The 26,772-nt window shown below is 43.5% G+C and overlaps 4 protein-coding genes across 7 annotated transcripts; 3 read left to right on the top strand and 1 right to left on the bottom strand.

Annotated features, from left to right (window-relative positions):
- The first annotated feature begins 224 nt into the window (after positions 1-224).
- On the top strand, positions 225-1,913 carry LOC142956033 (uncharacterized). Its single transcript, XM_076097329.1, has 6 exons — positions 225-236; positions 336-399; positions 613-657; positions 946-1,094; positions 1,204-1,695; positions 1,738-1,913. The coding sequence occupies exons 1-6, from the start codon at positions 225-227 to the stop codon at positions 1,852-1,854; spliced, it is 879 nt and encodes a 292-aa protein (XP_075953444.1). The 3' UTR covers positions 1,855-1,913.
- A 657-nt stretch (positions 1,914-2,570) lies between these two features.
- On the top strand, positions 2,571-10,844 carry LOC142956255 (dynein, cytoplasmic 1, intermediate chain 2a-like). Of its 4 annotated transcripts, XM_076097733.1 has the most exons (17): positions 2,571-2,710; positions 4,676-4,784; positions 4,889-5,009; positions 5,520-5,628; positions 5,966-6,028; positions 6,259-6,386; positions 6,487-6,576; positions 6,804-6,966; positions 7,082-7,181; positions 7,306-7,431; positions 7,644-7,790; positions 7,989-8,102; positions 8,199-8,332; positions 8,473-8,617; positions 8,729-8,869; positions 9,236-9,361; positions 9,474-10,844. In XM_076097733.1, the coding sequence occupies exons 2-17, from the start codon at positions 4,677-4,679 to the stop codon at positions 9,573-9,575; spliced, it is 1,917 nt and encodes a 638-aa protein (XP_075953848.1). In that variant the 5' UTR covers positions 2,571-2,710; position 4,676; the 3' UTR covers positions 9,576-10,844. The 4 variants fall into 4 exon arrangements, with proteins under 4 accessions (XP_075953848.1, XP_075953845.1, XP_075953846.1 ...); XM_076097730.1 differs by lacking the exon at positions 5,966-6,028 and having other exon boundaries at positions 5,469-5,604; XM_076097731.1 differs by lacking the exon at positions 5,966-6,028 and having other exon boundaries at positions 5,520-5,604.
- Positions 10,834-19,592, bottom strand: LOC142956254 (electrogenic aspartate/glutamate antiporter SLC25A12, mitochondrial-like). Its single transcript, XM_076097729.1, has 18 exons — positions 19,495-19,592; positions 18,747-18,800; positions 17,256-17,401; positions 16,655-16,770; positions 16,365-16,504; positions 16,078-16,224; positions 15,200-15,338; positions 14,870-14,963; positions 14,681-14,765; positions 14,505-14,586; positions 14,233-14,391; positions 13,939-13,991; positions 13,532-13,612; positions 12,898-13,038; positions 12,563-12,701; positions 12,252-12,410; positions 12,066-12,156; positions 10,834-11,813 (listed from the first exon to the last, which is right to left on the bottom strand). Exons 1-18 carry the CDS (start codon positions 19,504-19,506, stop codon positions 11,606-11,608), a joined length of 2,046 nt encoding a protein of 681 aa, XP_075953844.1. The 5' UTR covers positions 19,507-19,592; the 3' UTR covers positions 10,834-11,605.
- A 977-nt stretch (positions 19,593-20,569) lies between these two features.
- metap1d (methionyl aminopeptidase type 1D (mitochondrial)) lies at positions 20,570-25,314 on the top strand. The gene is made up of 10 exons (XM_076098263.1): positions 20,570-20,635; positions 21,211-21,368; positions 21,465-21,614; positions 21,697-21,845; positions 22,335-22,377; positions 22,462-22,625; positions 22,736-22,833; positions 23,195-23,242; positions 23,329-23,407; positions 23,666-25,314. Exons 1-10 carry the CDS (start codon positions 20,593-20,595, stop codon positions 23,769-23,771), a joined length of 1,038 nt encoding a protein of 345 aa, XP_075954378.1. The 5' UTR covers positions 20,570-20,592; the 3' UTR covers positions 23,772-25,314.
- The last annotated feature ends 1,458 nt before the right edge of the window (positions 25,315-26,772 follow it).

Here is a 26,772-nt window from a genome sequence, read left to right on the forward strand (position 1 = left end):
GGTTTCTTGTGGCTTTACAAGGAGTCCTATTCTGTTTGAAGTTGGCCTTTTATCTCTGGTTCATGCTCAGTGTCCTAATGAGTTCTTCCACGTCTCAACAGAAAATGCATGAGGGGTGGAGTTAGGGCTTCTTGCAGCTCAGCGGCCAATGGAAAGGCCCCAGTATTAATGACAGTATTTATGAACAGTTGTGTTGTGCAGCAGATTAGACCTGGACTGGGGAGATGCAACAACAGGTGAGTCGTTTTCTTATTCACTCTAGTAGTCAAGTTTAAAAGTAGAGCTATACATATAAGGCAACCTTTGCTTTGCAATGTTTATGTTGTGTATTGCAGAAGTCCAGGATGATTTCCCAGGTGTCCCTGTTGAGGAGGCTTTGCTACGTGCTGTTAATGGCAGGTTTGTCTAAATAAAGTGCATGAAATGATTCTTCTTTATGTAGAAGTTAAAACCACACCAATAAAAAGTTGAATATGATTGAATGGATTGAATTGTATCTGTTGATAGCACTGTTCATATAGTCACAAGTTGAGCGTCCCTTTAATTGCTCTGTATTGCTTTGCAGAGTTTTGTTGTTTTGTGGTGTCTAATATATTCTCTGCCTCCCTCCAGGTTTGCTAGAAGCAACATCTCTGATGAAAGTAAAGAATCCCGGAGGTATTTAATTTACCACCTTCTTGCAGATACTGGCACTCTGCTTTCAATACTATTATACTGGCAGTAACGTTCTTCATACAAATAATTGTTATCCTGTAAACTGTGCAAATAATCAATAATACTTATATTTCTATAGGATTTAAAATGGCCCAGCTGATCCTAAGATTTGAAAACCTATAACCTTACATACATTTTTTTTGAGTGATTGTAAACTTAATGCCTTGCGAATTGGAATTTATATTGCAATTCTTTCCCCCCTTATAATTCCTGATTTTTTTGTTCTTCCAGAGAATCCAGTTAACATCGGCTCTGATCAGGCACATGATTTCTTTACTAATTCTCCACCTAAGAGGAACATTGATCCAAAGTGGTACAGAGGCACGCCTGATTTCCAGTCCTATTACCGCTTCTACAACAGTATCGGACACATTGAAGGAGTAAGTTGAGGTTGATTTCAGATTCTTATATAAATGGTTGTACTTGTATTACACTATTCAGCCGAAAGAAACTTGTTTTCATTTCCTCTCTGATATGTTTCTCTATCAGCTCTATGAGATCGACAGGATCAGAATGTTGTATCAGCAGATGCGTCACTTGGAGGTAACCTATGGCCCAGATGCCTCCAGTTACCAAAATGTAATGGGTGTGCTGACTACCACCGCACCACCAACTACTACCACTCAGCCCCCTCCACCACCCACCACCCCTGCCCCCACACCAGACCCTCTGGAGAATGCTCAGAGGATCTATCTGTGTAACCCCAAAGACCCACTGTGCAAACCTCAGATCGTCTACCTGCCAACAGGGGCTGTTGCAGTACTGTGTGACCCACGAGTCAACCCCGCCTGCAGGCCCAAAACGGAGGAGATAAAAGCTGTTGCTCCTCCCCAACCACCCCTAGCTCCTCTGGCTCCCAAAAAGTCTGTGCAAACTCCCCCTCCTCTTACTGTCAAAGGTATGGAGTATGTCTGTGATCCATACTGGGACCCTGACTGCCTCATCGATCACCCTCCCCGCCCCAGCCAGGAAACACCAGAGGCACCCGCTGAAGAGAAAGAGGAGGAAGTAGCAGAAGCCAAGGAAAGTGTTACTAAAGAACCAGCCATCATGAAAAGCCCTTACTTCGACCCTTATGATTTCAAACGTGACCTTTACGACCCCTTGCGTTATGCCGATCCAGCTCCTGAACCACAGTAAAAACAAAGAAATACCTAAGAGATGATGGCCTTCCATACAGGGTAAGACTACAATATTAAATCGCAAGACCAAACCAGTGCAGGACTGTCAGCAAATCCACTTTAAAAACAAAGGTTAATATTCAAATCATGCAAATCATCAAATGTTGTACAGACATGTAGACAATGCCTTTATTGTGTTCGCAGTTTTCCACATGACAAACCACACTGACTGAATTGTATGAGTGTTCATAAGAAATGCACAAAAACTTTTGTATGGAGTAAAAACATAAAAAATAATAATAAAAATGATTGACAAATGTTAATAAATATGTGTGATTTTATATTTAATTTTAGTTTTTTTTATTGTTTTGACTAAACAACCAAACAGTTTGTAAAGTAGCTAAAATTGTCTCAATTTCAGGAAGCTACAACATTAAAATGCTGCTTACATCGTTAATGGTATAATAATCATATATTATAATCATTTTATTTGTATTTAAGACTCTGGAATTGGACGTTCTACTTCTTTTATTTCAATACTTTTATACGTAATGTATTGATTTTGTGGCAGTGATGATTTTAGTTAAATAAAGGATCTGAATACTTCTTTCACTACTGCTGCTGAACAAAACCCATCAAACATTGAGACATTTTTCAGGAAATTGCAACTTCCGCCAGTAGGGGGCAGTGGTACTCTACTTTAACAGTTGTGCGGCCAACCACCGAAGAAGAAGTCCGCAGCGGAGTTAATTGGCTAACTGCCTCTCTTCCAGCATCATCAGTCTCCACCATCACCTCTCTTCTCTTCAGGCTTAACGCACGCAAAACAGGATTCTATTGTCATCTATCTACGTAAATCTAATATCTGATACCAGGTATTTCATCACGCCTTCATAACCGTGTTGTTTTTATACGTGTCAGTAAACGGGACAGTACAGCGGAGAGGCTCGGGCGTTGGTCGGCGATGCTACCGTTATAGTCGCTCATTGTGACAGTAGGCCCTACCGGCTGCCATGGAGATTAGCATGCTAGCACAGCTAAACTAGACGTCTGTGCCGACAATGTAGCCGTTAATTAGATTATAATAATGTTCGAGCCAGAAGAAAGCCTCCGTAACATAACGCATTCAGTAAATACGCGATTTGTGATGAATACACAAACGATGAAATGGACACAATAGCGAGTTTACATTGTTATCTGCAGATTTGTGAGGGCGGTTATTGGCGTCTCGGTGGTCCAGCTGGACACTCCCGACACAAACGTAACATAATACGATCAGCGTTAGGACATGAATGTGACCTGATGATGAATGATCGTGGTTTTAGCTGGTGTATCTATATGCTGTGTATGAATAGCCACACCATCACTAAAACACTGCTAGCTCTGACTTTTAACATTTGTGTAAGAGTCTAATATACTAATACTATTTATTTGTAAACATAACCAGGGTATTTTATAATTACCTAGCCTTTACAGATTTAGTATGTATCTTTTTTGGACTAATCCACCCTCTCAGTCGTTTCATTTCATCAGGAGAAAACAGATAAAGGGAACCTTGTTATGAACAGCTGGCTGGTGTTCACATGTCACCAGTATGACCGGCCCAGGGCTAACGGCTAATGCAGCACTGATACGTTACTGCTGCAAACAACACAATCTGGATATTGCAGCACTGATATGTGCAGTTTGCACACTGGGAAAGCTGAATTACTGGTGCTAATGTTTAATGAATTACTTGAATATATCTGTCACTTAGCTCAGCATTCAGCTTTTTGAAGTGTTTTTTTTTTTTTTTTTTACCAACTTTGCCTCAGTCTAGAATAAGCAAGCCAGTTAGATTTCTTGTTACATGATTTAAATGTCATGGTAATTGAAGTGTTTCTCTATGTTTAAGATAACATTGCATCAAATAGAGGACAGGGACCGATCATTATTTTGTTTCTCAATATATCTATTAGTCATTTTGTCCAAAATCGCATTACTTGTTGCAACACTCCAACACTCATGTCATACTTTAGTTTACTACCATGTTTACTACCATGAAAATCTTCAGCTTTGAGAAGCTGAAAACTTAGAATATTTGGTATTTTTTGCTTGAAAAATGACTAAACTGTTAATTGATAATCAAAATAGCTGACAATTTGTTTAATCAATTTATCAACGAATCATTTCCACTCTAAAATAGATCTGCTGTGTAGTTTTGAAGCGTTTGTAATTAGACCATCTCGGTGCTCAGGGTTGATACATAAATTAATGTTGATTGGTAGATGCACCTCAATGCTCACATGGACTAACAGGGCAATTAGGAGCGATGGAATTATTATAATAAGATCATAATAATGTCCCTGAAAAGAGATTTCTTTTCGCCTTCACACAAGGTCATTTTTAAGTCACAGTACAGGATGTACAGACTGTGTGTGTTGCTCAAGGTGATATCTGATGTTGTTCACACTGAAGCTTTCACTCTGGTCCTCCACTTGAATGTCAGTCTCCGGTCTCCCTGCTTACCTAAACATTAGGGCTGAAGTGATGAGTCAACGATTAGTTGTTTGACAGAGGATGATTGGCCACTCTTTTGATAACTGATTAATCAATCAAGTAGTTTTTTGTGATGGTTCCAGCGGATAACTTGCTGCTTTTTCTTGTCTGTATTAATAGTTGTCTGACTACCAATATTCGTTAGTTGCAGTCCTACTAGACACGCTGTAAGCCTAGTATTTAATTTGCTGATATTTAGTTGAGGATCCTGGACAGGGCTCATTGTGAGTGAAGCGAATTGATGAACCGTAATTAAATAACTCATAAGTGTCGCCCTGTAACATCCTCTCGTCCTCCTGCAGTATGTCTGACAAGAGCGAGCTGAAGGCTGAACTGGAGAGGAAGAAGCAACGGATCGCCCAGATTCGAGAGGAGAAGAAGAGAAAAGAGGAGGAGAAGAAAAAGAAGGATGTAAGTGGTAGAAACAATAGCTTCAACGTTTCTAGTATAGTACGTGTCACTTGAAGAACCTGCGTGGCTGCTGCTTTGTGTTGAGCCTGTTCTGTACTCTGTAGGGAGACTCCAAGCGAGGAGCTGAGGCGGGTGGTGGTCATGAAGACTCTGACCTGGAGAGGAAGAGGAGGGAGGCGGAGGCGCTGCTGCAGAGTGTCGGCATCACCCCTGACATACACCACGGTAAACACACCATGTCCGCATGCTTCTATTTCTACCTTTCACCCCCACTTATCTGCCATCGATTTCTGGTTTGCTTGTTGCAGTTGCAGTGTTAATAAAAGTCCCTTCTAACTTTGTGGTCTGGCTTGGTTTCTGTCACTGCCCCCCCCCCCCCCCCCCCCCCCTCACTCAACATCTGAACATTTTATATGTTTCTGCATGACACCTAAAACCTGCCTGCCATTTATTTTCATTCTCTCTTCTCTCTCCTTTGTGTGTCCTTTTTTTTGTTTTGTCCTCCTTACTGCATGCAAACTCACTTACTCGCTCACTGGCTCACTCACTCACTCACTCGCTCCCTCACACACTTCTTCCCTCCCTCCCTCCCTCACTCACTCTCTCCCTCCATCCCTCACTCACTCTCTCCCTCACTCACTCATCCATTCATTGACTTACAAACACACACACACACACTCACAGCTCAGGCCCTGAGGGTAGTAACAGAAGATACATGTCTGTTTCACTACCTAGTCCCCGCCCCCATGTCTCCCTCCAACAAATCAGTGGGCAGCGATGCAGGAAGCCAAGACTCTGGGGATGGAAACGCAGGACCGAGGTCTGTGTATGTGTGCGCACGCGCGTGTGTATGTGTGGTTATTTAAGGTCATTTTTATGTAATTTTGGGTTGTACCTGCATGCCAAGTGTGTGTGTATCAACGTGTTGAATATACTTGATGAGTTCTGACCTCCTCTCCTCTTTGCCTTTTCACCGGCACGCTGACGTTTCTCAATTAACCCGCACTTCGTTCTTCTTCTCTCTCTGTCTTTCCTCTTCTCTGTGTTCTGTCTTTAACATTTCTTGATTGGCTTACCTTTCTGCCTGTCCTTTTGCGTTTGGTTTCATCCTCTTGTTTTCCTTTTTCTTTCTGTCTGTCCCGTCTTTCTCTGACTAACACCGTCTGGTGGTTTGGCTGTAGGACATTGCATTGGGACCCTGACCCCTCTACTCTGCAACTGCACTCCGACTCTGAGCTGATGGGGTACTGCTCCTCCTCTCTCCTTTAGCTTGTCTTCCGACTTTATTCAGTTTGTGTTTTTTCACCTTTAGATTTGTCTAAATGTGTTAGTATTATGTCTGTACATCGTTATTTACGTCTCTACATGTACAATTTTCATTCCGTTCTGCCTTGCATCGCAAACCTTTGTATGCGTGACCTTATTTCCACCATGGTGTGTGTGTGTGTGTGTGTGTGTGTGTGTGTGTGTGTAGACGTGGAGCCGTGAGGCTGGGCATGTCCAAAGTGACCCAGGTCGACTTTGCCCCGAAGGAATTAGTAGCCTACTCCAAAGAAACACAGACGCCCACCGAGGCTCTGACGCACACCGATCAAAAAGCAGGTAAACGAACATATACACCAAAAAAGAGTGTTGTCCCAACTTTCTACTGTGGTTTAATCAACATTCAATAAGAACTAAATCAAATCTGTTTGTTGTCCAGATGAGGAAGAGGATGAGGAGATAACTGCTCCCCCAACTGCAGAGGATGCCCAGGAGGACAAAGGTGAACATGGCGATCAGCAAGACGAGGGTAAGGACAGAAGTTTGTAACACGTAAACCCTCAAAGTGTGAGCTGGTTGTTGATGACATCTTAATTATTAATACCAATAACTGTGGCAGGAAATCCACTGTGCTTTAATATTGCTGATTAATAGGGGGAAAAAAACAGTCATTTCTATCCATCCAGCAACATGTTACCGGTAACCAAGAACTATTTTATTCTTCTATCTTTATTGAACTCTCATTCATGTGTACAGACAATCCCAAAGAGCTGACAGAAGAAGAGAAGCTGCAAGTCCTGCACTCCGAGGAATTCCTGTCGTTTTTCGAACGAGGCAGCAGAATCGTGGAGAGAGCTCTTGCTGAGCACGTGGACGTCTGCTTCGACTACAGCGGCAGAGACCTCGAGGACAAGGAAGGGTGAGGCACACGAAAAAAAAGTGTTTAAAGAAAGTAAATAAATAGCTAAGACAGAAGTTTAATGACGGCAGGCTTGATAATCCTTTTTTGTTGGGGTGGGGGTTTTCCTTCGCAGTGATTTGCAAGCAGGTGCAAAGCTGGTTCTCAACAGACAGTTTGCAGATGAGCGCTGGACTAAAAACAGAGTGGTCACCTGTCTCGACTGGTCACCTCAGGTGGGTTGTATTTGTCATTGATCCCCACGGAGAAATTCATCCTATTAGATGTCCAAACCCGCACACCTGGCAGAGGGTCAGTGAGAGCAGACTCCTGTGTTGATTAATGCTGTGTTCCTCTCAGTATCCAGAGCTGCTGGTGGCCTCGTATAACAACAATGAGGATGCTCCCCATGAGCCGGATGGAGTGGCACTGGTCTGGAACCTGAAGTACAAGAAGAACACACCCGAGTACATCTTCCACTGCCAGGTAAGGAAATAATTCACCATGAAAACAGTATCTTGAGGAGAGGTTACGTGGGGCGCCTTCGTAGCCCTGTGGTTACAGTGCATGTTACCGCAATGTGCCAGGTTCAATTCCAGACTTCAAGAGTCAAAATGAATAGTTGTAAGCCTAATACAACCAAATACCCAGGCAGAAGCAAATATACTGTTTATAACACGTTTTTTTTCTTCCTCTAGTCAGAGGTGATGTCAGCCGGGTTTGCAAAGTTCCACCCCAACCTGGTGGTGGGTGGGACATACTCCGGACAGATCGTCTTGTGGGACAACAGGAGCAACAAGCGCACCCCTGTTCAGAGAACTCCTCTGTCTGCATCTGCACACACAGTAATGCACTGGAGCGCACACACCTTTATGTCGACACACTCTCACAAACTATTTCATTTACGGTCTTTTGAAATGATCGACACTACTGTGTGTTTTTGTGGTAGTTTTTCCAGCCAATGCGTTTTTTTGTCTCTGCATCTTTACATCTGGTAAGTGTGTGTTGTTCTACTCCTCTTAACTGTGCTCTGCTCCGTTCAGCACCCAGTTTACTGTGTGAACGTGGTAGGAACCCAAAATGCTAACAACCTGATCAGCATTTCCACCGACGGCAAGATGTGCTCCTGGAGCCTCGACATGCTCTCCCAGCCACAGGTACGCTGAGCTCGTATGGACGGATTAATGACGGACACGCCGTCATGAATATCAGATGGTAGAGTCTGACCCTGTGCGTGTTTGTTTTCCCTGCAGGACAGTCTGGAGCTGGTCTTCAAACAGAGCAAAGCGGTGGCTGTCACCTCCATGGCCTTCCCTCTGGGCGATGTGAACAACTTTGTGGTGGGGAGCGAGGACGGCTCGGTCTACACAGCCTGTCGCCACGGGAGGTGTGTGATCTTTGACCTCTGTCCTCATTAGCACCAAAGGAGCGACGGTTGCGACTTCCAACACATTGTGAAATAAAAGCCTTGAGGGGAAGGAAGGTAATTAGCAGAACCTTTCACGGTTGTTTTTATGTGCGTTACAGTAAGGCGGGCATCACTGAGGTGTTTGAGGGCCATCATGGTCCGGTGACCGGGCTGAGCTGTCACAGTGCTGGAGGACCCGTTGACTTCTCTCATCTCTTCATCTCCTCCTCTTTTGACTGGACTGTCAAACTCTGGAGCACTAAGGTGAGATATTCACACAGTCACTTGCAGAGCTGCTTTTGTTAAATCCCCTTTCAGTCACGATACCCAACATTAATCCAACTCTCCCTCTGTTCTTCCCGTTCCTCTGTACAGAGCACCCGCCCGTTGTACTCGTTCGAAGACAGTTGTGACTACGTCTATGACGCCATGTGGTCTCCAACACACCCGGCTCTGTTTGCTTGCGTGGACCTGGCCGGACGCCTGGACCTGTGGAACCTCAATAATGATACCGAGGTACGCACACACACACACACACACACACACACACACACAATTCACTGATTAAGACCTTTAATTTCACCCCCATAGCTTGACATTTTGGGAAACACGCCTTTTTTTGTTATGGCATCAATGTTCTCATCTGACTTGATTAAGCGCATTTCCTACTATTCTTCCATGAGTCACATCTACATGTGGCTGTCTAACGGGGGAACACTGATGGCCATACATGAATCTGTAAGTTGCTGTGTGTGTGTGTGTGTGTGTGTGTGTGTGTGTGTGTGTGTGTGTGTGTGTGTGTGTGTGTGTGTGTGTGTGTGTGTGTGTGTGTGTGTGTGTGTGTGTGTGTGTGTGTGTGTGTGTGTGTGTGTGTGTTTTAAGGTTCCCACCGCCAGCGTGTATGTGGAGGGCGCTCCAGCACTGAACCGCGTTAGATGGGCTCACTCCGGTAAAGAGATTGCCACCGGGGACTCGGAGGGGCAGGTGCAGGTCTACGACGTAGGGGAGGTGAGATGTCATGTTATCTGTCCTTTTTTTTTTTTTTTTTGACGTCACTCTCTCCAGCTTTTCCCTTTACATGCTGATTACATGCGTTTGTCCGTCGTCTCTCTCTCTGCAGCAAATATGCGTGCCTAAGGCCGACGAGTGGACGCGCTTCGTCAGGACGCTGGCTGAGATCAATGAGAGCCGAGACGAAGCCGAGGAACTGGCCAACGTCTGATGCTGCAAACGCCGCACCGACGACCGCTCATACATTTCTCTCTAGTACACTACGCCACCTATAGCACACTACCCGACACTGCCAGAGGAGCAGCGCTCTCCTCTCTGTGGCTTCCAGCTTTTCCACCTACTACTACATGGATTGGCCTGAGGAGATTTGCAGAGCTAGAATGGATAGAAAAGACCCGTTTTTGAATGTGAGAGTTTGAGTACATTTGAAGGGACGATGGATGTCATGTGTAGCAGTAGTAGTACAGCAACCACAGTTTAAGTGGTTGAAAGTTAAACTTGCAAAGGAATACAGGGAAGTGATTTTCAGCACAGATGTGACTTCTAGCTTTGAGAACATCCTCAGGGTTTTCAGAAACTGCTCTTCTCCTCAGGCCTCAACCAACTCAGCCCTTTTTTAAATATGCAAACCTTTGTACTTGCACCTTTTTATTACCATTTGAGTGTTTTTACATGTTTTAATATTTTCGGGACACGCTTGTGCACATGGCTGTCTAAGTAATTCAGCAGAGCTAAAAGAAAGAAAAGCTGACATATCTCTATCAGATCCTCAGCAGCACTTGAATTTGATGACCAACAGCTAATGTGCTCTCACATGCGACCTCTGGCCTGTGCGGAAGTGTGTCATTCTTACATTCCAACCACTACAATATTTAATATTTATTCTGGTGGTTGCACTTATTTAAATATTTTGTGTATTGTTTAAAAAAATGCTGCTTTGTACTAAATGCTTTAGTACATTACTAAGATTAGCACTGCAAGCTTTTTACCAGGCAAAAATCTGTTCCTATACTTGCCTCGACTCTATTGACACTAGTATAATTTAAAGGTGATTTCTGTACCAAAGGTTATCGTTTTATACTCTGTACCTGTGTAATTAGTAGAACAGTTTCCTGACTTGTCCACTTTATGAGGATCCAAATAAACTACATTTAGATTTAACAGGTGCAAAGCTGAGGTTGGAAACTAGTTTACCCTTTACCACAGAACATGAATGAGTTTTATTCTTTTCCTTTTCCATCCAGTCGTTACCTCCCTCCAGGATGCAGCAGTCCGACCTCAGCAGACTCAAACGCTTTCTCTTTAATGTTTAAAATTAGCTAAGAATGCACTGTTGCAACCATATTTGATAAGACATGAACAAGATCAGTATTCTCTGCATATACGTATTGTACTGTATGCTTTCCTGCTGTTCCAGATACAGTTAATGGTTGCACTTTTCCATTGGAATAAAACTCAAACTCAGTTGGTAAAATTAAAACCATATGGATGATTTATTTCAATAAAATACAGTGAATGAATTGAGATACATTTAATTTATTATTATCTAATTCTTATCTCATGATTCTGGTTTTATCAAGAACACACTTGATTGTAAAGTTCTGTACATCAGTAAGACTGAATCTCCCCCACGTTTCCATGACAGTTACTGTATAACGACGCAGACCGAACGTTACGGACCTTTGTATTGTAACCCTTTCCTTCCCGTCAATGAGCCGTCTCACCACAGTTATACAATATGTACAGTATCTAGCCTCCTGTGGAAGGACCAATCGAGAGGGAAACCCAACACCATGCTCAACAATCTAATATTTTCGATGCCCGCTGTCCAATAGGAGAAACGTCCTGCTCGCACTGAGTATCAGACGGAAAACAGAATGAAAATCAAATCAGCTAGTCATGAGAGAGAAAGGAAGAGGAGTGCCCGAGGCTCCGATTCATACGAATGCTGGAGAGAAGAACACAAAAGATGAGACGCCAGGAGCCTCCAGCCACTGAAGATACAACACAGTCAGCGCTCCGGTCCCGTCGCCGTCTGCTCGGTCACATCCACAGCTGCAGCCAGCTCTCCACCTCCACTACTGGCTGGGGACCAGTGGAGCACACCGTCACCTGGTGTTGTTTTGTTTTTAAGGAGTGCGTTTTCAACCGTGTGCGTGTTTTTGTTTGTGTATCTATCAAAGTGTCTGGCTCCTGGTGGAGGAGGAGAGGGATGGCAAAGTGATATGGAGGTTCAGACCTCTATGGGGCCGGCGCGGCGGCGACTGGCTCTGGGTGATGTATGGAAACCACACCGGATGACTTGAATTTGGGAAGGTGGAGGCCAAATTTGTTCTCCACGCCGGCAAAGGTGGCTGCAGCCAGGCGGTAGCCTCCGACGTGGTCGGCGTTGATAGGAGGAAGCTCTGAGATACGAGACTTGGGTGTGGGTTCAGATCCTGCCGGGCGACTGCAGAGAGGAGAAAAAGAGAAGAAAGCAAGCAATCAAGCATCAAAAGTCATAAAGAGTAATATGTACTCCCTCTAAAACTATATGTTCTGTATTTCCGTGCTGGCCATGAATCCTACAAGCGCATGATGCATCCTCACATGTGCTTCCCCAGCGTCCCTCCCCGTCTACCTAACAGCCGTCTACATTTTTAAAAAGGCTACATAAGTGACTTCACTGCTCACTCTCCTGTTAACAAAAAGATCAACTTACTGTCCTCCAAAATCAACGTATAACCATCGCTGCAAGAGCTCATAAGTCACCAGTGTGACACCAAACTGAGGAGAAGACCGGCACATACGAGCTGGAGAAAAGACAGACAAAACAAGTCAACACGGTTTAATTACAAAAACCAGACATGCATTGTGTCGATGCATGTACACAAACACAAACACGCACCTCCAGCTCCCTTCCACAGAGCCCTGAACCCCTCCTCTTTCATTATCTTCCTGAAACAATCGATGACTCCCGTGTACGTGGTCTGTCCTGCCCTCGCTGCCACTTGCAGACGAGTCTTGATGACATCGGCAGGCGTCACGAGGGAGGCTGCAGGGATACCTGGGAAATAGAGTTACGAAGACGACAGATGACGCATGTTTCTTCAAACCTGTGTAAAATGTGGTCTCCATGACTTAAAGGGCAGTAAAAAGTCAGTCGTAATGAATAACAACAGCTAGTTTATTAGCATTGCTTATTTCTGCTGAGGATACCTGCAATGGCTCCAGCAGTGAGAAGCTGCAGAGCTCCCAGCCTGCCTTGCTCGTCAGCAAACTGGGTCTTGAGGTGGGCGTACGCGGGGAAATAGATGGCAGAGAAGGGGATGTCTCTCAGGAAACATGCTTTAGCACCCTAGAGAGACACACAAAGAGCAGACAGATGTATGAGACTGTGCTTGAGAGCAGACTATGAAAGAGGGAGGCAAAGAGGAAGAGTGCATACATGCCAGACAGAGGGAGTGCCATTAAATGATATACAGTGAGAACGCGGTTTGCACTCCTGCCAACAACGCAAGCAACTCATCACAGGGCGGCCTGAGACACATTACCTTGTAGAGGCCGAAGAAGCCCAGCTCACGAACCACGTTGACCGCACTGACCCGAGGTCCGGTGGTGATCTCGCCTGCCACCTGCAGGCGAATCTTCACAATCTCCAGAGGGTTGGTAAAGATCACCTGAGAGCCTCCAGCCTGGAAGAGAAGGAGGAGCTTGTTCACGCATTACATAAAAAAAAAAAAAAAAAAAAAAAAAAAATAGATTACTGCTCCTGCATCTCACACGTACGCAGCCGAGGGAGTCTTGCTCATGAAATGTATCAAAAGTAAAAAATTAAATCCTGATCAATCATTTACTTTGCCATTTCCTCGGACGGTAAGGTGTGCTGGGCCAATGTGTGTAAGGATGAACAACGCTATCAAAAACAAAAACAAAAACAAAAACACGTTGCATTGGACGAGGGCAATTTTACTCTGGGTGCAGTTTATAGCATTGCTGTCTGATGTTAGATGTTAGGAGCTCTGCAAGACGGTTAATACAACAGATAAAACAGACTGCATGCACGAGTTAGTTGTTAAGGCCATTAAAAAGTAACGCCCTCAAACACCTGACTGCATTCGTTGTTATCTAGTGTTCATGGATGCATTCACAGACAGATACAAAAGTGTTTGGGGATATGGTACTTACACAAGCACCAGACACAACCTCAGCCAAAAAAGGAATGGTGTTGTCCTTGTTGGTGAACTTGTCTCTCACCAAGTCATTCACCTGTGGGACACAAGCAAAGACCATTCAGAGTAATGATAAAAATCCCTCCCTCATTTTCATCTTGCCGTTGTAGATTCCCCTAATGTCGTACTTTTCATCCTATTAAATTTCAATTCGATTTTAAATATTTACTTAATTTAACTTCTCATCGTATTTGTCATTTTATGGACCCCTTTTGTTTTATGTTGTTTAAATCCTTACATTTTCATGTGTTTTCAAGCTCATTAATAAATCATTTTTACCAATGGAACATTATAAGTGTGCATGCAAAGTGAAATTGAAGTGCAGGAGGGTTGTGCGTTGTGTTGGTGAGGGCAGGTACTCACTGTGAGTTTGATAGCTTTCTCAGGCGCTACACCTATAAGCTGAGGCACCAGACCTGTAGAGCATCAGGGCTCATTAGTATTACTGTGCAGACAGTAGCAAGAGAGGAGAAATCCAAAATACATACAGATATGTTGTTCAAGAAATGACTGGCATGGAGAGGAAAAGCAATATAAAAGTGGAGAAAGATGAAACACACGGCTAAGATGAATGAATCAAATAAAAGACACTAAAGGAGAAATCACTGGTGGTGCGACTGCACACGGGGGAACATCACAGGTGCCTTTCTGGCTTACCTCTATAGAAGCCGAAGAAGCCCTCATAGCGAAGCACCTTCTTAGCACAGTCAAAGCTGTTCTTGTACATCAGCTCTCCAACAAAGGACCCAGTGGACCTCTGGTTCTGCATACGGGTCTTTACCAAGTCGATGGGGTACACTGCCGTCGCTCCCGTAGCTGAGATAAACACACACAAAATCAGACTTAATAACATCCGATATGAATTAGACATATCGGATGTGGCTGTGTCCATCAGGCTGCATTCTGCCTCCGGCCACAGGATAACTCACCTCCGGCGATGGCGCCGAGGGAGAACCTGTAGGCAGACTCTGCAACCTGGAGCCAAATAGGCCTGGAACTGTCCCCATGGGCCTGATGGGAAGAAAAAAAAAAACATCACTGACAATGACATCAATTTTATCGCAAATTAGGAGTTTCACATAACCGACTGCCACAATCATCCTACCTGTTTTTGGGTTTCAACCAGGTGATGAGGCAGACATCCTTCCTCTAGTGGAGCAATCCTCTCAATGTCAGCAAGATTCAGGCGCCTGATACACATGGGTTTATTTCCTGTTATTTGCATCATTGTCATCATAATATCCTTCAATGAATGTCAGCAAAGCATCTAACGGAGTATCAGAGTGAGTGTTACCCGGAGGGGGAGTGCAGGCCTGACAACTGGTACAGGATGTCAATTTCCATGGGAGTGATCTGACCGAACCTGTTGGCAGCATGAACAAACTCCTCTGCACAGAGAGAGAGAGAGAGAGAGAGAGAGAGAGAGAGAGAGAGAGAGAGAGAGAGAGAGAGAGAGAGAGAGAGAGAGAGAGAGAGAGAGAGAGAGAGAGAGAGAGAGAGCGAGAGAGAGAGACCAGATTATAATCTTTTACAATAACACACTCCTGACACACCCATGCAACATCTTTGGCTGGAAGTCAAAGACACAACGGGACAATAACGGGAGCACAGTGAATCTGTGCACCTTTGGTCAGGAGCGTGTCGTTCCGCGTGCCAGCCAGCGTGCTGTAGATCTTGCGAATCAGCTCCATGTTGTTCAGGAGGGCGTTGAAGGCGTTGAAGTAGGAGAAGCTGACCAAGTGAGAGGTACTGCCACCCGCAGCCTGGCAGAAGAAAGGCACAGGTACTGGTTTCACTATAAACAATACGTTTTGGTTTCTTATATTCAACTCTCAATGAGAAAGCAAGATCCACAGGTTTCATACATTACTCAATATTGCCATATTTAAATTTAAACTGTACCTTTTTTTTCTTTTATTGCGAGGGCTAAGGAGTAACTGTACTCCTTTACTTTAATGGTTATATTGTCCAGCGCATTTCTTTTATTATAGCCTGGGCTTCAGGTTTCCCTGTCAAGATGTGTCAGGGAGATTAATGTGGGAATGTATGACACACCTATTGCAAGAGAACAATGAAGAGCCTGAGCTAAGCTTATTATTACAATTAGAAATGCAGCAGAATTAAGTTGAAAATTACCAGTATTATCCTTTAAGGCTCTTAACCCAACATGCAAAGCACAGGATGATTTACTGTTGAGTGTGTTCATTGAACCCAACAGGTCAGAGTGGATTATATTGCCACTAGCCAGTGAACAAAACACAAGTACTGTTTTTAAAGGTCGGTTAAATGGAAAAACTTTACGTCCCTGTTCGCCTTGAAACAGTTTGCTGCTCTGTAAAAACTAAGATGAATGAGCTTCCAATTATAAAAAAGGAATTTAGAACAACCAGAGCTGTGTTTATCTGAAAATAACAATCCTCCTCAAGTCAATCAGAACTGAATATTTTACGGCCTCATGGAAAATTGTTCAAATTACTGTCAGAAAGCTGTCCATGCACTCACAGAGACAAGGTTCTCCTCCACAAACGGTGTGAGCATGTGGTGTCTGATGGTGGCCATAATGTCACTGAAGTCCATGGCGGAGATGACGCCATTCTTCCCTTTGTCCTTCTGGGCAAACGCCTGCCGTGCATGCTCCAGCTGCAGCTCCTAAAAACACGACACGGCGACGCTGTGCGTAAATATAGTATGTAGTGGAACTTGAAAAAGACAAATAAAGTAAGAAAAGTAGAGAAAAAGCAATCAAACGCTGATCAGTGTGTGTGTGTGTGTGTGTGTAATCAGCACACCTGCAGGAACTGGGTGAACTCCAGGTAGCTGAGGCGTTTCTTGCGGTCGTGCCCAAAGTGCAGACGGATGAACTCACATTCCCAGTTGAAGGGGATGTGGTGGTGCACTGTGGTCTGGCTGAAGATGTCCCGGACATTCTCTGCAGCAAAAGCACAATAAAGCATAATAATTCATCATCCGGACAAATTTTGATACAACAATAATTAAATCATATAATCTCAATGCCATAACGTAAAGCTGTGTGTGTGTGTGTGTGTGTGTGTGTGTGTGTGTGTGTGAAGACACATACCAAAGGAAATGTTTCCGGTTCCAGTCTTGTCAAACAGCTGGAAGGCTGTTATGAAGAGCGTGTCGGGCGCACACAACACCGACTCAAATGCTACAAACTCCTGGAACGAGATCAGCCTGCCATTGTACATGTGGTGGAAGAGGAAAAAAAACATTTTATATATTGTTAAACAAAACACATCAAAGATGTTGGAATGAAGCAAAGATCAGATCATACAGTGTTAGTTCACAGAAGTCACGCACACAAAAAAAACATTTTCTTTGTTCTTTTAGACAGTTTTCCGCTGATATAAAAAGATATGCAAACATAAACTGTAAAATGTTTTGGTATTAAATGAAAGGCCAGGCAGCAAATGACTTACAGCTCATTTCTGTGTAAAAAAAGCACATTCGATACTAAAGTTTCTGAGCGGATCTACACACTAAGTCACTTAATCAGTTGAATGTGTGCACATACATGCATGCACAAACAATCTGGGAAATGGCAGTCATTGGCAGTTTTATCTTATCTTTAAATGTAAATAATGGCAAGTACATATCAGACATGGCTCAATAAACTGTCAATTAGTAATGATAATCTGTGTGTGTGTGTCAGTACATACCCGTCCTTTGTGGTGTCGGCCACAGCAGCGATAAGCTGTACAGTTTTGGGGTTGTGGTGGATCTGCGTGTGTAGTCCTAGATACCTCTGGACGAAGTCTCCTGGGGTCATAAACCTCTCTCCATCATTGTCTGCTACACTGGCATACTGAGGGGACCAAAGACAACACCAGCATCAATACCTAACCCAGACTATATTTAATAAACAACTACAACAACTGTTCCTTATACACAGTTAAATAACCACAGAAAATGTGGGCGGTTTTATTCAAACTACAGAACAAACATTGCTGTAAACCTCCAATCATCTTCAGAAAGTGTGGGCACCTTCTACATCACCTGGAGATGACGCATCAATAGCATGACAAATCAGCTGTTTGGTCAAAGGCATGAGGGTTGAGTATGATATGTACTATAGTGTCACAAGCTGTGTGAACGTCATACAACACTATAAGGTGCATGTTTTACTCGCTACAACACATTCACTTCTCCTTTCAGCTCTGTCATTGGTCGTTTTACTAAAGTTTGCTGGTGATTCGAGCTGCACCTCAATAACAAAGGTCAGTGTTATTTCGGTTGTGGGGTGGCGTGTCAGAGTTACACGCTGAGCAGGAACACGTGCTCTGTTGTTTTTAGCCTGAGAGCTATTTGATCCATCAGGGTGCCGGCAACTGCTGGCACACTCACCGCACAGTGGAGCAGAGTGAAGGTTAACCTATCGCTCACTTGACATATCATGGTCATGCACAAGAGTACTCCGAGTTTGCCTCCTCTGACATTACTAAATATGTATATACATGGCATGAGCACTGGAGTGACGCTGTGCTCTCTGATCCGACAAGTACAACATTCAGGTCCTTGAATGAAGTCAAAAGCTTGTGCTGTTCTAGAAGCAGCAAAACTGACATTTCAGCCTGAACAGGGACTTGAACCCTGGGCCCTCTGATTAAAAGTACCTAGTGTGTATAGAGCATTGGCCTTTGCCTCGAAAAGACTGCAACACAATCCCTTAACATGTCATGGAGATTGTAGCAGATTGAAATTGAGAAAAGCAGCGATTCTCTCGCAGAACTGAACCCGAAACTCCTCTCACAGCTGCTGCTGACTCATCAACTGTGAAGCACAATCATGTTTAAAGTCTCCCGTCTGACAAATAAATATTAGGCTAACTGATGAATAAAAACACTGACAAACTATTCGGTTACAGCTATGTGTGCTGTAATGTAACAACAGGCGTCTGTGCTGGACTTTTAGCTGTGTGGCTAATGCTGTAATTCAAACCCCATGACAGACCGACAAGCTCATTTCACCCAAAGTGAACACAGTCCTGGGTGAGCTGTTTGCTACACGGAGAGCTCACAAATACATCTGATGGATATGTACATGATGAGCACACACGTATAAAAATACATACATACATACATACATGCGTAATCTGACATTGACCAAAGAAACATTTGACTTTGATAGGATCAGATCTGTGCAGACCTTACCTTCTGGAAGATTGATTTCAGCTCACTTGGGTCCCCACGTTTGGTAGATTGCACCTAAAATAACACATGGCATTATTTGACAATATGCGTTTTTTACATCCCCACAAATAAGGCTCGTGTTCAAAGCAAGTCCTGCAGGCGGTGGGTACTGCACATAACATGAACCAAAACAAGCTAGCTGCTTTGGGCTTCTGTCTCCTTGAAACGTCCACTGTCGTGAAGGAGACACACAACAGACACAATCAGAGTTAAACGACTACAGCCGGACAACAAGACTCTCGTTGAGCAAGACAGCAAGCGAAACCACCGACCAAGCTGCTTCAAGCTCAAACTACTGTTACACTTGGGTCGCCGGCTAGCAAACACACACACTACACGTATGAAGAGGACACAACGCGATGCAGCGACATGTTAAGCTTTGAATCTGCAGACGGCTGCTGTAAAAAGATGCCACGTTAAGCTAGTGTTTGTGGTCGTATCGCGGTTAGTAACAACAATCCGACAGCGGTTTAGCGTTATCTCGCTAACTTCGAGGTTGTGGGTGTCTCATCAAGGCCAACCGGTGCGACAGCTAGCCCAGTGATGCTACAGCCACGGAGGAGGACACCGCGCCAGAGACACCCTGCCTCGGGCTGCACCGGGAGGACTAGCTTTGGGTCATTCACACACACACGAAAACGAGCAGAAGACACGCAGACACGTTAAAGCAGAGGGTTGAAAATCGCTGAGAGAGCGATGCCGAAGTCACCTTGACCGCCATGCTGATTCGACGTCACGCACAGTGAGCGAGGAAGGCGCAGACGTACGCCCTCGGACGCGTCGTGTAACGTGAGTAGTAGCGCGAGCACGACCGCATCCAAGTACCGTGCGCGCATGCACTCTCTCTCTCTCTCTGCGCGCATGCTCTCTCTCTCTGCGCGCATGCTCTCTCTCTCTGCGCGCATGCTCTCTCTCTCTCTCTGTCTCTCTGCGCGCATGCACTCTCTCTCTCTCTCGCTCTCTCACACACACACACACACACACATACACTGAAGCTGATGTAAACGTGTTTGCACTGATGTGAAATTATAGATTCACAAACTTTTGTATGGAACCTGCAGGCTCTCTTCTCCATGAATACTAGTATTATTACTACTACCTGTGGTGGAAGGAGTAAAAAATACTGCTGGGTAGCTTAATCTGTATTATACATCATAATGTATTAGTTGACTAGTACAAATAACTATCATAACTGATGTTGTAGTATAAAGTACAACATTGACTTCCAAAATGCAGTGAAGTAGAAGTATAAACTGGCATCAAATGGAAATACTCTATTCCAGTCTACTAATATCAAAGTAAAGTAAAATCACCTCACCTCAAAATGTTGCTTTACTACTACAACTATTACTATTACTTATGCTGCTAGTACAAAATAGTAATTTGCTAATACTGTCATACTATTACTGCTACTTCTACTGCTGCTACTACCACTAGTAGGTTGAGGCTACTTATTAAAATCTTTCTCAGCACAAAAATAAACAACACACTATCTCATTGACCTGAGCTATCCAGATGTCAACAGTGTTTGTTGTCACTGATAAGGCAGTGACCTATTACAGTGTCTCCACTCCCTGCACTACAGCTCTAGCCATGTGTTATGTGATTTTAAAAATCGCTGTGAGGTCACCTGCTGGAAGAGGTATTGTAAAAGTATAAATTAATAGGAAAAAATGTAATGACAAAAAAATGACGCCTTTATATTTCTTCATTTGGCCTGGGGAGTGCAGGAATACTAATGTAGCTGTTGTAGTTGTGAGTCATGCATCACGTGGCGTCTACACCACGTGACCACCAATAAAAGAACATGGCGGCTCACTGTTCCGTGGGACTGGCAACAAGATCAGCAGGTACTAACCTAAAACTCAGGTAGACAGCTGTGATGAGCGGCAGGTCGGACCACTCTTGTTCTCGCCCAACGTAAAAACGAACTACGTATTAAAAAAGTGTATTGAAACATAATGTTTTGTACATGACGAGGCTGTGTGTTGACATCTGTTAGCTTGCTAGGTATAGCTAAATCAGGCTAATCTGTGTATCCGGTCGGGGACTGCTTTTGTGTGTATCTTTGTGCCTGTAGATCTGACCTGTAGTAACATGTATTATTTTATTTTATTCCCATATCATTTTGTGCCTTTATTGGATAGTGAAAGAGAGGGACCGAATGCTACAAAGTTCATTGTGCAGACTCGAACTGGGAATGATGGGGTCACCAGGACACCCCATGCAGTTACTTGTTGTTACATATTCTCACCAGCCTTGGTTGGATACACATTTTCATTGTTGTTCAGTTGACTAAAAAGAGAGCACTGGTGAGGGGGGCTGGGGCTCAACATAAGAATGACCTTTCTGCCATTTATTCGCAAAAAAAGTTCTGTGACAGAGAAAGCTCTCTTCTTCATTCCGTTGCTCTCCTTTTCACCAGGACTGGGGGGTTTCCTGCGGAGAGTTTGTTCTTTAAGAAGCTGCGGTCCCCCAAAAGCCCTACTGTGTCCGCAACATCGCCACTTCTTCTGGAGGAAGTGGAAAAGTTCTGACATAGTTCGCCCAGCTACTGTTAAGCCTGCCTATGCAGTGCCCACGGTACAGTACCTCATACTCCAGATTTTATATGAAGCCTTGGGACAACAATATGTGCCACCCTTCTCATTCTGTCTTTCCTCTCTTCTCTGACTGTAGCACATTGTGCGGCCTGACTATGTAAACACTAGACTGATCCCAGAATGGCCAAACTACATAGAGATCAAAAGCCAAGAGCAGATCGAAGGCCTCGCCAGAGCCTGTCAGCTAGCCAGACATGTACTGCTACTAGCTGGACGCTGTCTGAGGGTAAGCGCCTCATCACTACACGTAATGTTTGTGCTTACGTGTCATCAAAAGCAACATATCGATTTTGACCTGCGACTTCCAGGTGGGTATGACAACGGATGAAATAGACTTCATCGTGCACCAAGAGACAATCAAGTGCAATGCCTACCCATCCCCTCTCAGATACGGGGGTTTCCCCAAGTCAGTCTGCACATCTGTGAACAACGTGGTCTGCCATGGCATCCCCGACAGGTAAATGTGCAGGACATCTACTCATACATACATTAAAAGTAACTCACAAGCCATATAAATTAAGATGAATTGTTTTTTACAGTTTTGTTGTTCAAGGTTTTCTCTTTGTTTCCTGCCAAAATGATATTCTACCAATGGGAAAATAAACATGGCCACTGAGATAATAACTTTTACCTCAAAAGTAAAACACATTTACACATTGTAACAAACTGCTGTTAAATGTTGGACCTTTTTATAGAAACTTTTGATGATGAACTTGGTTGAGAAGTTTGTAAACTGTTTCTTATCCTCTTATGTCATTATTGGACAATTTGTCTTCTTAGATAAATAAATACAAAATATAGAAATATACTGTATGTTTAAAAGGTAAGGTGCTATGTTGACGCCCAGCATTAATGGTATTATTACGCAAAAGTTGTACATTTATTGAAAACGTGAGGGGTTCTCTGTGTATGCAGCATTAATTTGTTATATGCCGGTGTCCTGCAGTCGGCAACTTGAAGACGGAGATATCGTCAACGTCGATGTCACTGTGAGTTGTTGCCGAACACACAAACAAACTCGCCGGTCAGAACAATGCTGCGCCCGTGACTGACCTTTGCCCTCGTCACGGTAGGTGTATTTAGATGGTTACCATGGCGACACTTCAGAAACCTTCCTGATTGGCCAGGTGGATGAGGTCGGGCAGCGATTGGTGGAAACTGCCAGGCGCTGCCGAGATGAGGCCATCGCTGCCTGCAAGCCGGGTGCACAGCTCTGTGTTATAGGAAACACTATCAGGTACACACACACACACACACATACATACATAATTACATGTAAACAAAAACATACATACCATATAATTACATTCACTGTTGCCAACTAATACTTTTTTGTTCTTCTGGCAGTGAAATCGCCCACGCCAGTGGCTTTCAAGTGTGTCCTTATTTCATTGGACATGGAATAGGTTCTTGCTTCCACTGCCATCCTGAGATCTGGCACCATGGTAAGTTTGGCTCTGTGGCCAGCAGAGACTGGGACAGGAGCACCTGCCCTTGTGTGCATCACACGTGTGTTTGTGTGCATGTATACTATGCGTTTGTCAATACTTTCTGTGGGATCGTTTGGCTTCCTTATAATCCAGTATGGACTGTCTTAATATAATGTCTATGGCATACTGCAATAGTCATTGTACTGTAAATGTTAATGGACTCTGGGGTATTGATAGCTTTGTGAGCAGAAGAGACTCACAAGACTAGTTAAGTTTGTGAGACAAGGATACTGAAAACTGAGATGGAAACCATGGTCATGTGATAAAGGGTCTTTGTAATTAATGAAGAAAATTCTCTTTTTCTCTTTATTTTCAGCTAACGACAATGACATGACCATGGATGAAGGGATGTCTTTCACAATAGGCAAGTTCACTTTTTCATGTTTTTGCACACACACTAAGATGCCCCTGTGTATGAACGTGGGGCTGATATTGTCTGTTGATTTGTAGAGCCCATACTGATGGAGGGGTCGGCAGAGTTTAGGATCCTGAAGGACAAGTGGACCGCAGTGTCTGCAGACGATAAGCGGTACGTGGTGGACAAACAGAAATATCTCGTTTTTTATCCGACCGAATGGTTTCCCATCCGGCATCAAGTAAAAGCCCATAAAACCACACATAGTTGTTTTTACACTACTGTTTGTGTGTGGATTTTAACCGAATGAGACACAACATGGATGTATTTTCTAATCTCACACTCTCAAAAGTGTGAATCAGCATATTTCCCCACATGTTGAACTATTCCTTTAAAATCTTACGTGTGTTTTCTTAATTGACATTCATGCAGGTCTGCTCAGTTTGAACACACTGTGGTCATCACATCTGACGGAGTGGATATTCTCACTAAACTGCCAGAAGAGAGCAACACATGTGACCTGAAGGAATCTAACTGATGTCCAGCTGTTAGAAATCTCTTTACCTCAAGCTACCTGAGATAACAAAACACTGTGACAAGAACTTGAGTAGTGATTCACCTGGAGATATTCAAAACGAGCGTGTTGTTTCTACCTGAAACGTTTATTAAAAGACTGAGGAGCACATGTACAGAGGAAGACGTGGCTGCTGCTGCATCTAATTGCTGAAGTAGAGATCTATGCATGTCGTGAGTGTTTATATTGTCATTATAAGAGATCCCAATATTCTTCAAATCTCAGTCTGTTCTTTTGCTAACCTATCAGCTGGTGGCCAGTTTAGGCAGTTTTTTGTTTTTTTTGTAGAGTCAACACTCAGATTTGTGTGATCCTTAATGAAGCCCATGATAGCTAAATGTGATTTATGCCAATTAAGAGAGACTTAAAACAGTTAAATGGGAGCAACACAAGACCATGGCAAGGATTTTAGAAATACTGAGGTCATGAGTCCAAATTTTGTGTACAAATTTAGCTGTTTGATTATATTTATCTCACTCCATCATTGTTTGAATGTTTCATAGCGTTCTCTACACTACAAGGTATTTAATTGTGCTGTAAAATTCCAAGTCCTTGTTATTTTTTGTTGTCAAAAAACAAATCAAATTTTTAGATTTGGGACATACTAAATCTCTTCTTGCATACTAAGTAGTATGGGTATTGGAACTCACAGGTATGTCCTAATACAAAAATGCAGAATGCCAAACATATCAGGATGTCCTCCTCCATCCTATTGCTGTTTCAGAATGCATGCCAGCTAGCTTTGCTGGCTATCCTGATCCACAATCCTCTGAGCAAGAGGGTCTAAGTTCAAGGTGTAATGTTATGACGAAGACGTGTGTCCCGTTCAATGCTTACTGTATGCAACAGTGCGCACTCTGTAAGGTCAGCTGACTGCAGTGTAGGTCAGTGGAGAAGTGACTCTTGGAAAGTGACTGTCATCAAGTGTAGCCAGTAGGTGGCAGCAAACACTAATACATTGGACCTTGCAGCAAGCACAGGCTCCACATCCTCCCTCATGTCACTCATAACGGGCTGCAGCACAACACACCACATCTGACCATCTCTAATCTGTTTATGGCCCATAACCATAAGTGGAAAGCACATTTAGATTAATCTAAACCAAGTGTCAATAATGAATTGTTTTGTAACGTCTGCTCCCAGGGGCTGAGGCCAACTTGATTATCAACTGCCCAACATGACGAGGGCTTTTCACACTACCACCAGACTCAGTTTACCAAGCATGATCGAGTGATTCAGTGCAGCTTACATGCTGAACAATGACATCTGCACAATCTAGAGGACAAAAATGCTGCGCGGGGGTTGTAAATTCCACTCAGCATCACCCTTTTGGTCTATTATTCCTATTCCTCTTAACTATATCTTTTGTCCACAGGTGGATTTGATAAAGAAGAGAACATGCAATCCAGTATCTCACAAAGCTCTTTCTCACCTCCTTTTTGTTACCTGACACTTAGAGCTCAAATTACTGGCTTGTTAGTTTACATTAAAGTTAGATTACAATGTGCAGTACGTGAGTGATCAAATTCTTCTCCTACAACCTTTGTCAAGTCCTTTAAGAGTTCTGTCCACAGTGCTGTGTGGAGAAATGTAAACTTTATGGTTTTGTAATAATACTCCTTAATGCGTCTGTAACTGAATATGGTGAAGTGAAGCAGAGGGAAAAAAATGCATAGGCAGAGAAATTGGATTCCAGCCTACTGGGTGTGTTTTCACTTCCTGCCAATGTACTCTCTGAGTGTGTGTGTGTGTGTGTGTGTGTGCGCACTCAAGCCAGTGCCAGTTTGTGGGTGAGGCAGTAAGGATTAGACAAATAAAGGTGGATGGGTTACTCAGGAGCCTGGTCATGTCCAGCCAGGAAATGATTCACATATGATGCAATACATATGATGATAAGGATTACTTGGTTATTTATTCAGGTTTTATTAAACTTGAGAGACAAAGTCAAAATTTAAAACTGTAAAGAAAGACCTTCTTGAATACCAAACTAAGTGTCTTTTTTTTTTTTTGCATCTTGTTGAAGCAATGCATTACTCCCCATTTCATTTTAGGGTGCGTGTCTGAAGGAGTGTGTGTTTCTTGTGAATCAGGAGTAAGTAAAAACAACTCTTGACGGCCTTCTACCAGCATATGATTCATTCAATTTGAAACATAAAAATCTGAAAAGACAGAGGTTTTGTCAGCAAGAAGGAGAGAAAGTGAAGATAGAGCAGAAGCTAGGGAGAGTAGAGGTGGTAAGAGTCTTAGGGAGGAGCAGGGAGTGGCGGGGTGAGGTGTTGGACTGTAGTCATGAATCTTCTCTTCTGCCTCTCCTTTTCCTGCATGTTGGGACTCATTCCTGCTCTCCTGTAAATCCTTGTCTGTTCTTTGGTATTTGATTTTCAAATAACACGCCCACCATTTAAAATATATGATGCGCTTCTGTTGCTTATGACTGTGGATTGTCATTACTTCTGCTAAAGAAGGTTATGTTTTTATTCCTGTTTGGCTGTTAGTTAGCAGGATATCTTCATAACTATTCCAATGACATTGGGTAAAAAGTTCATGATGGTACAAATAGTGCCATCATGGGACACTTCACGCCTTTTTTTACACTCAGAATTTATTGCAAAATGACTTTTTCACGATTCATTCCGACAATATTAACATAATCTTTACCATGCTGACGATACATGTGAAGTTCATATCTGCATTCCTCATTCATTCCAGCATGTGTGAGGACACTTCTCTGTGTGTGTGTGTGTGTGTGTGTGTGTGTGTGTTTGTTAACATATTTACTGTCTATGTGGTCAGTTGTTCTCTAACTACTGGATGAGTAGATTAATGTGTTCCCACATTCCAGGTGTGCACACCTACGTCCCTGTGTGTGTGAGACTGAGACTGTGATATATCACACTTAGCTGGTATCTCACTGAGGAGCTCCACAGGAATTCTTGCTTTCCTTGGTGACCTGTACGATTGTGGC

This window comes from Anarhichas minor, unplaced genomic scaffold (genome assembly GCF_050575085.1).
Source record: "Anarhichas minor isolate MPS153535 unplaced genomic scaffold, ASM5057508v1 ptg000024l, whole genome shotgun sequence".
In the NCBI taxonomy this organism is placed as follows: domain Eukaryota; kingdom Metazoa; phylum Chordata; class Actinopteri; order Perciformes; family Anarhichadidae; genus Anarhichas; species Anarhichas minor.

Coding starts and splice junctions, on each gene's coding strand:
- LOC142956254 (XM_076097729.1), bottom strand. Junction 15,339..16,077: donor TGGAGGAGAACCTTGTCTCT/GTGAGTGCATGG, acceptor TTCTTCTGCCAG/GCTGCGGGTGGCAGTACCTC. Junction 11,814..12,065: donor TACGTTGATTTTGGAGGACA/GTAAGTTGATCT, acceptor TCCTCTCTGCAG/TCGCCCGGCAGGATCTGAAC.
- LOC142956255 (XM_076097733.1), top strand. CDS start 4,677: ATGTCTGACAAGAGCGAGCTGAAGGCTGAACTGGAGAGGAAGAAGCAA. Junction 6,029..6,258: donor TCCGACTCTGAGCTGATGGG/GTACTGCTCCTC, acceptor GTGTGTGTGTAG/ACGTGGAGCCGTGAGGCTGG. Junction 9,362..9,473: donor AGGTCTACGACGTAGGGGAG/GTGAGATGTCAT, acceptor CTCTCTCTGCAG/CAAATATGCGTGCCTAAGGC.
- metap1d (XM_076098263.1), top strand. CDS start 20,593: ATGGCGGCTCACTGTTCCGTGGGACTGGCAACAAGATCAGCAG. Junction 21,846..22,334: donor TGCCATGGCATCCCCGACAG/GTAAATGTGCAG, acceptor GGTGTCCTGCAG/TCGGCAACTTGAAGACGGAG. Junction 23,243..23,328: donor AGGGATGTCTTTCACAATAG/GCAAGTTCACTT, acceptor GTTGATTTGTAG/AGCCCATACTGATGGAGGGG.
- LOC142956033 (XM_076097329.1), top strand. Junction 658..945: donor GAAAGTAAAGAATCCCGGAG/GTATTTAATTTA, acceptor TTGTTCTTCCAG/AGAATCCAGTTAACATCGGC. Junction 1,095..1,203: donor GTATCGGACACATTGAAGGA/GTAAGTTGAGGT, acceptor TTTCTCTATCAG/CTCTATGAGATCGACAGGAT.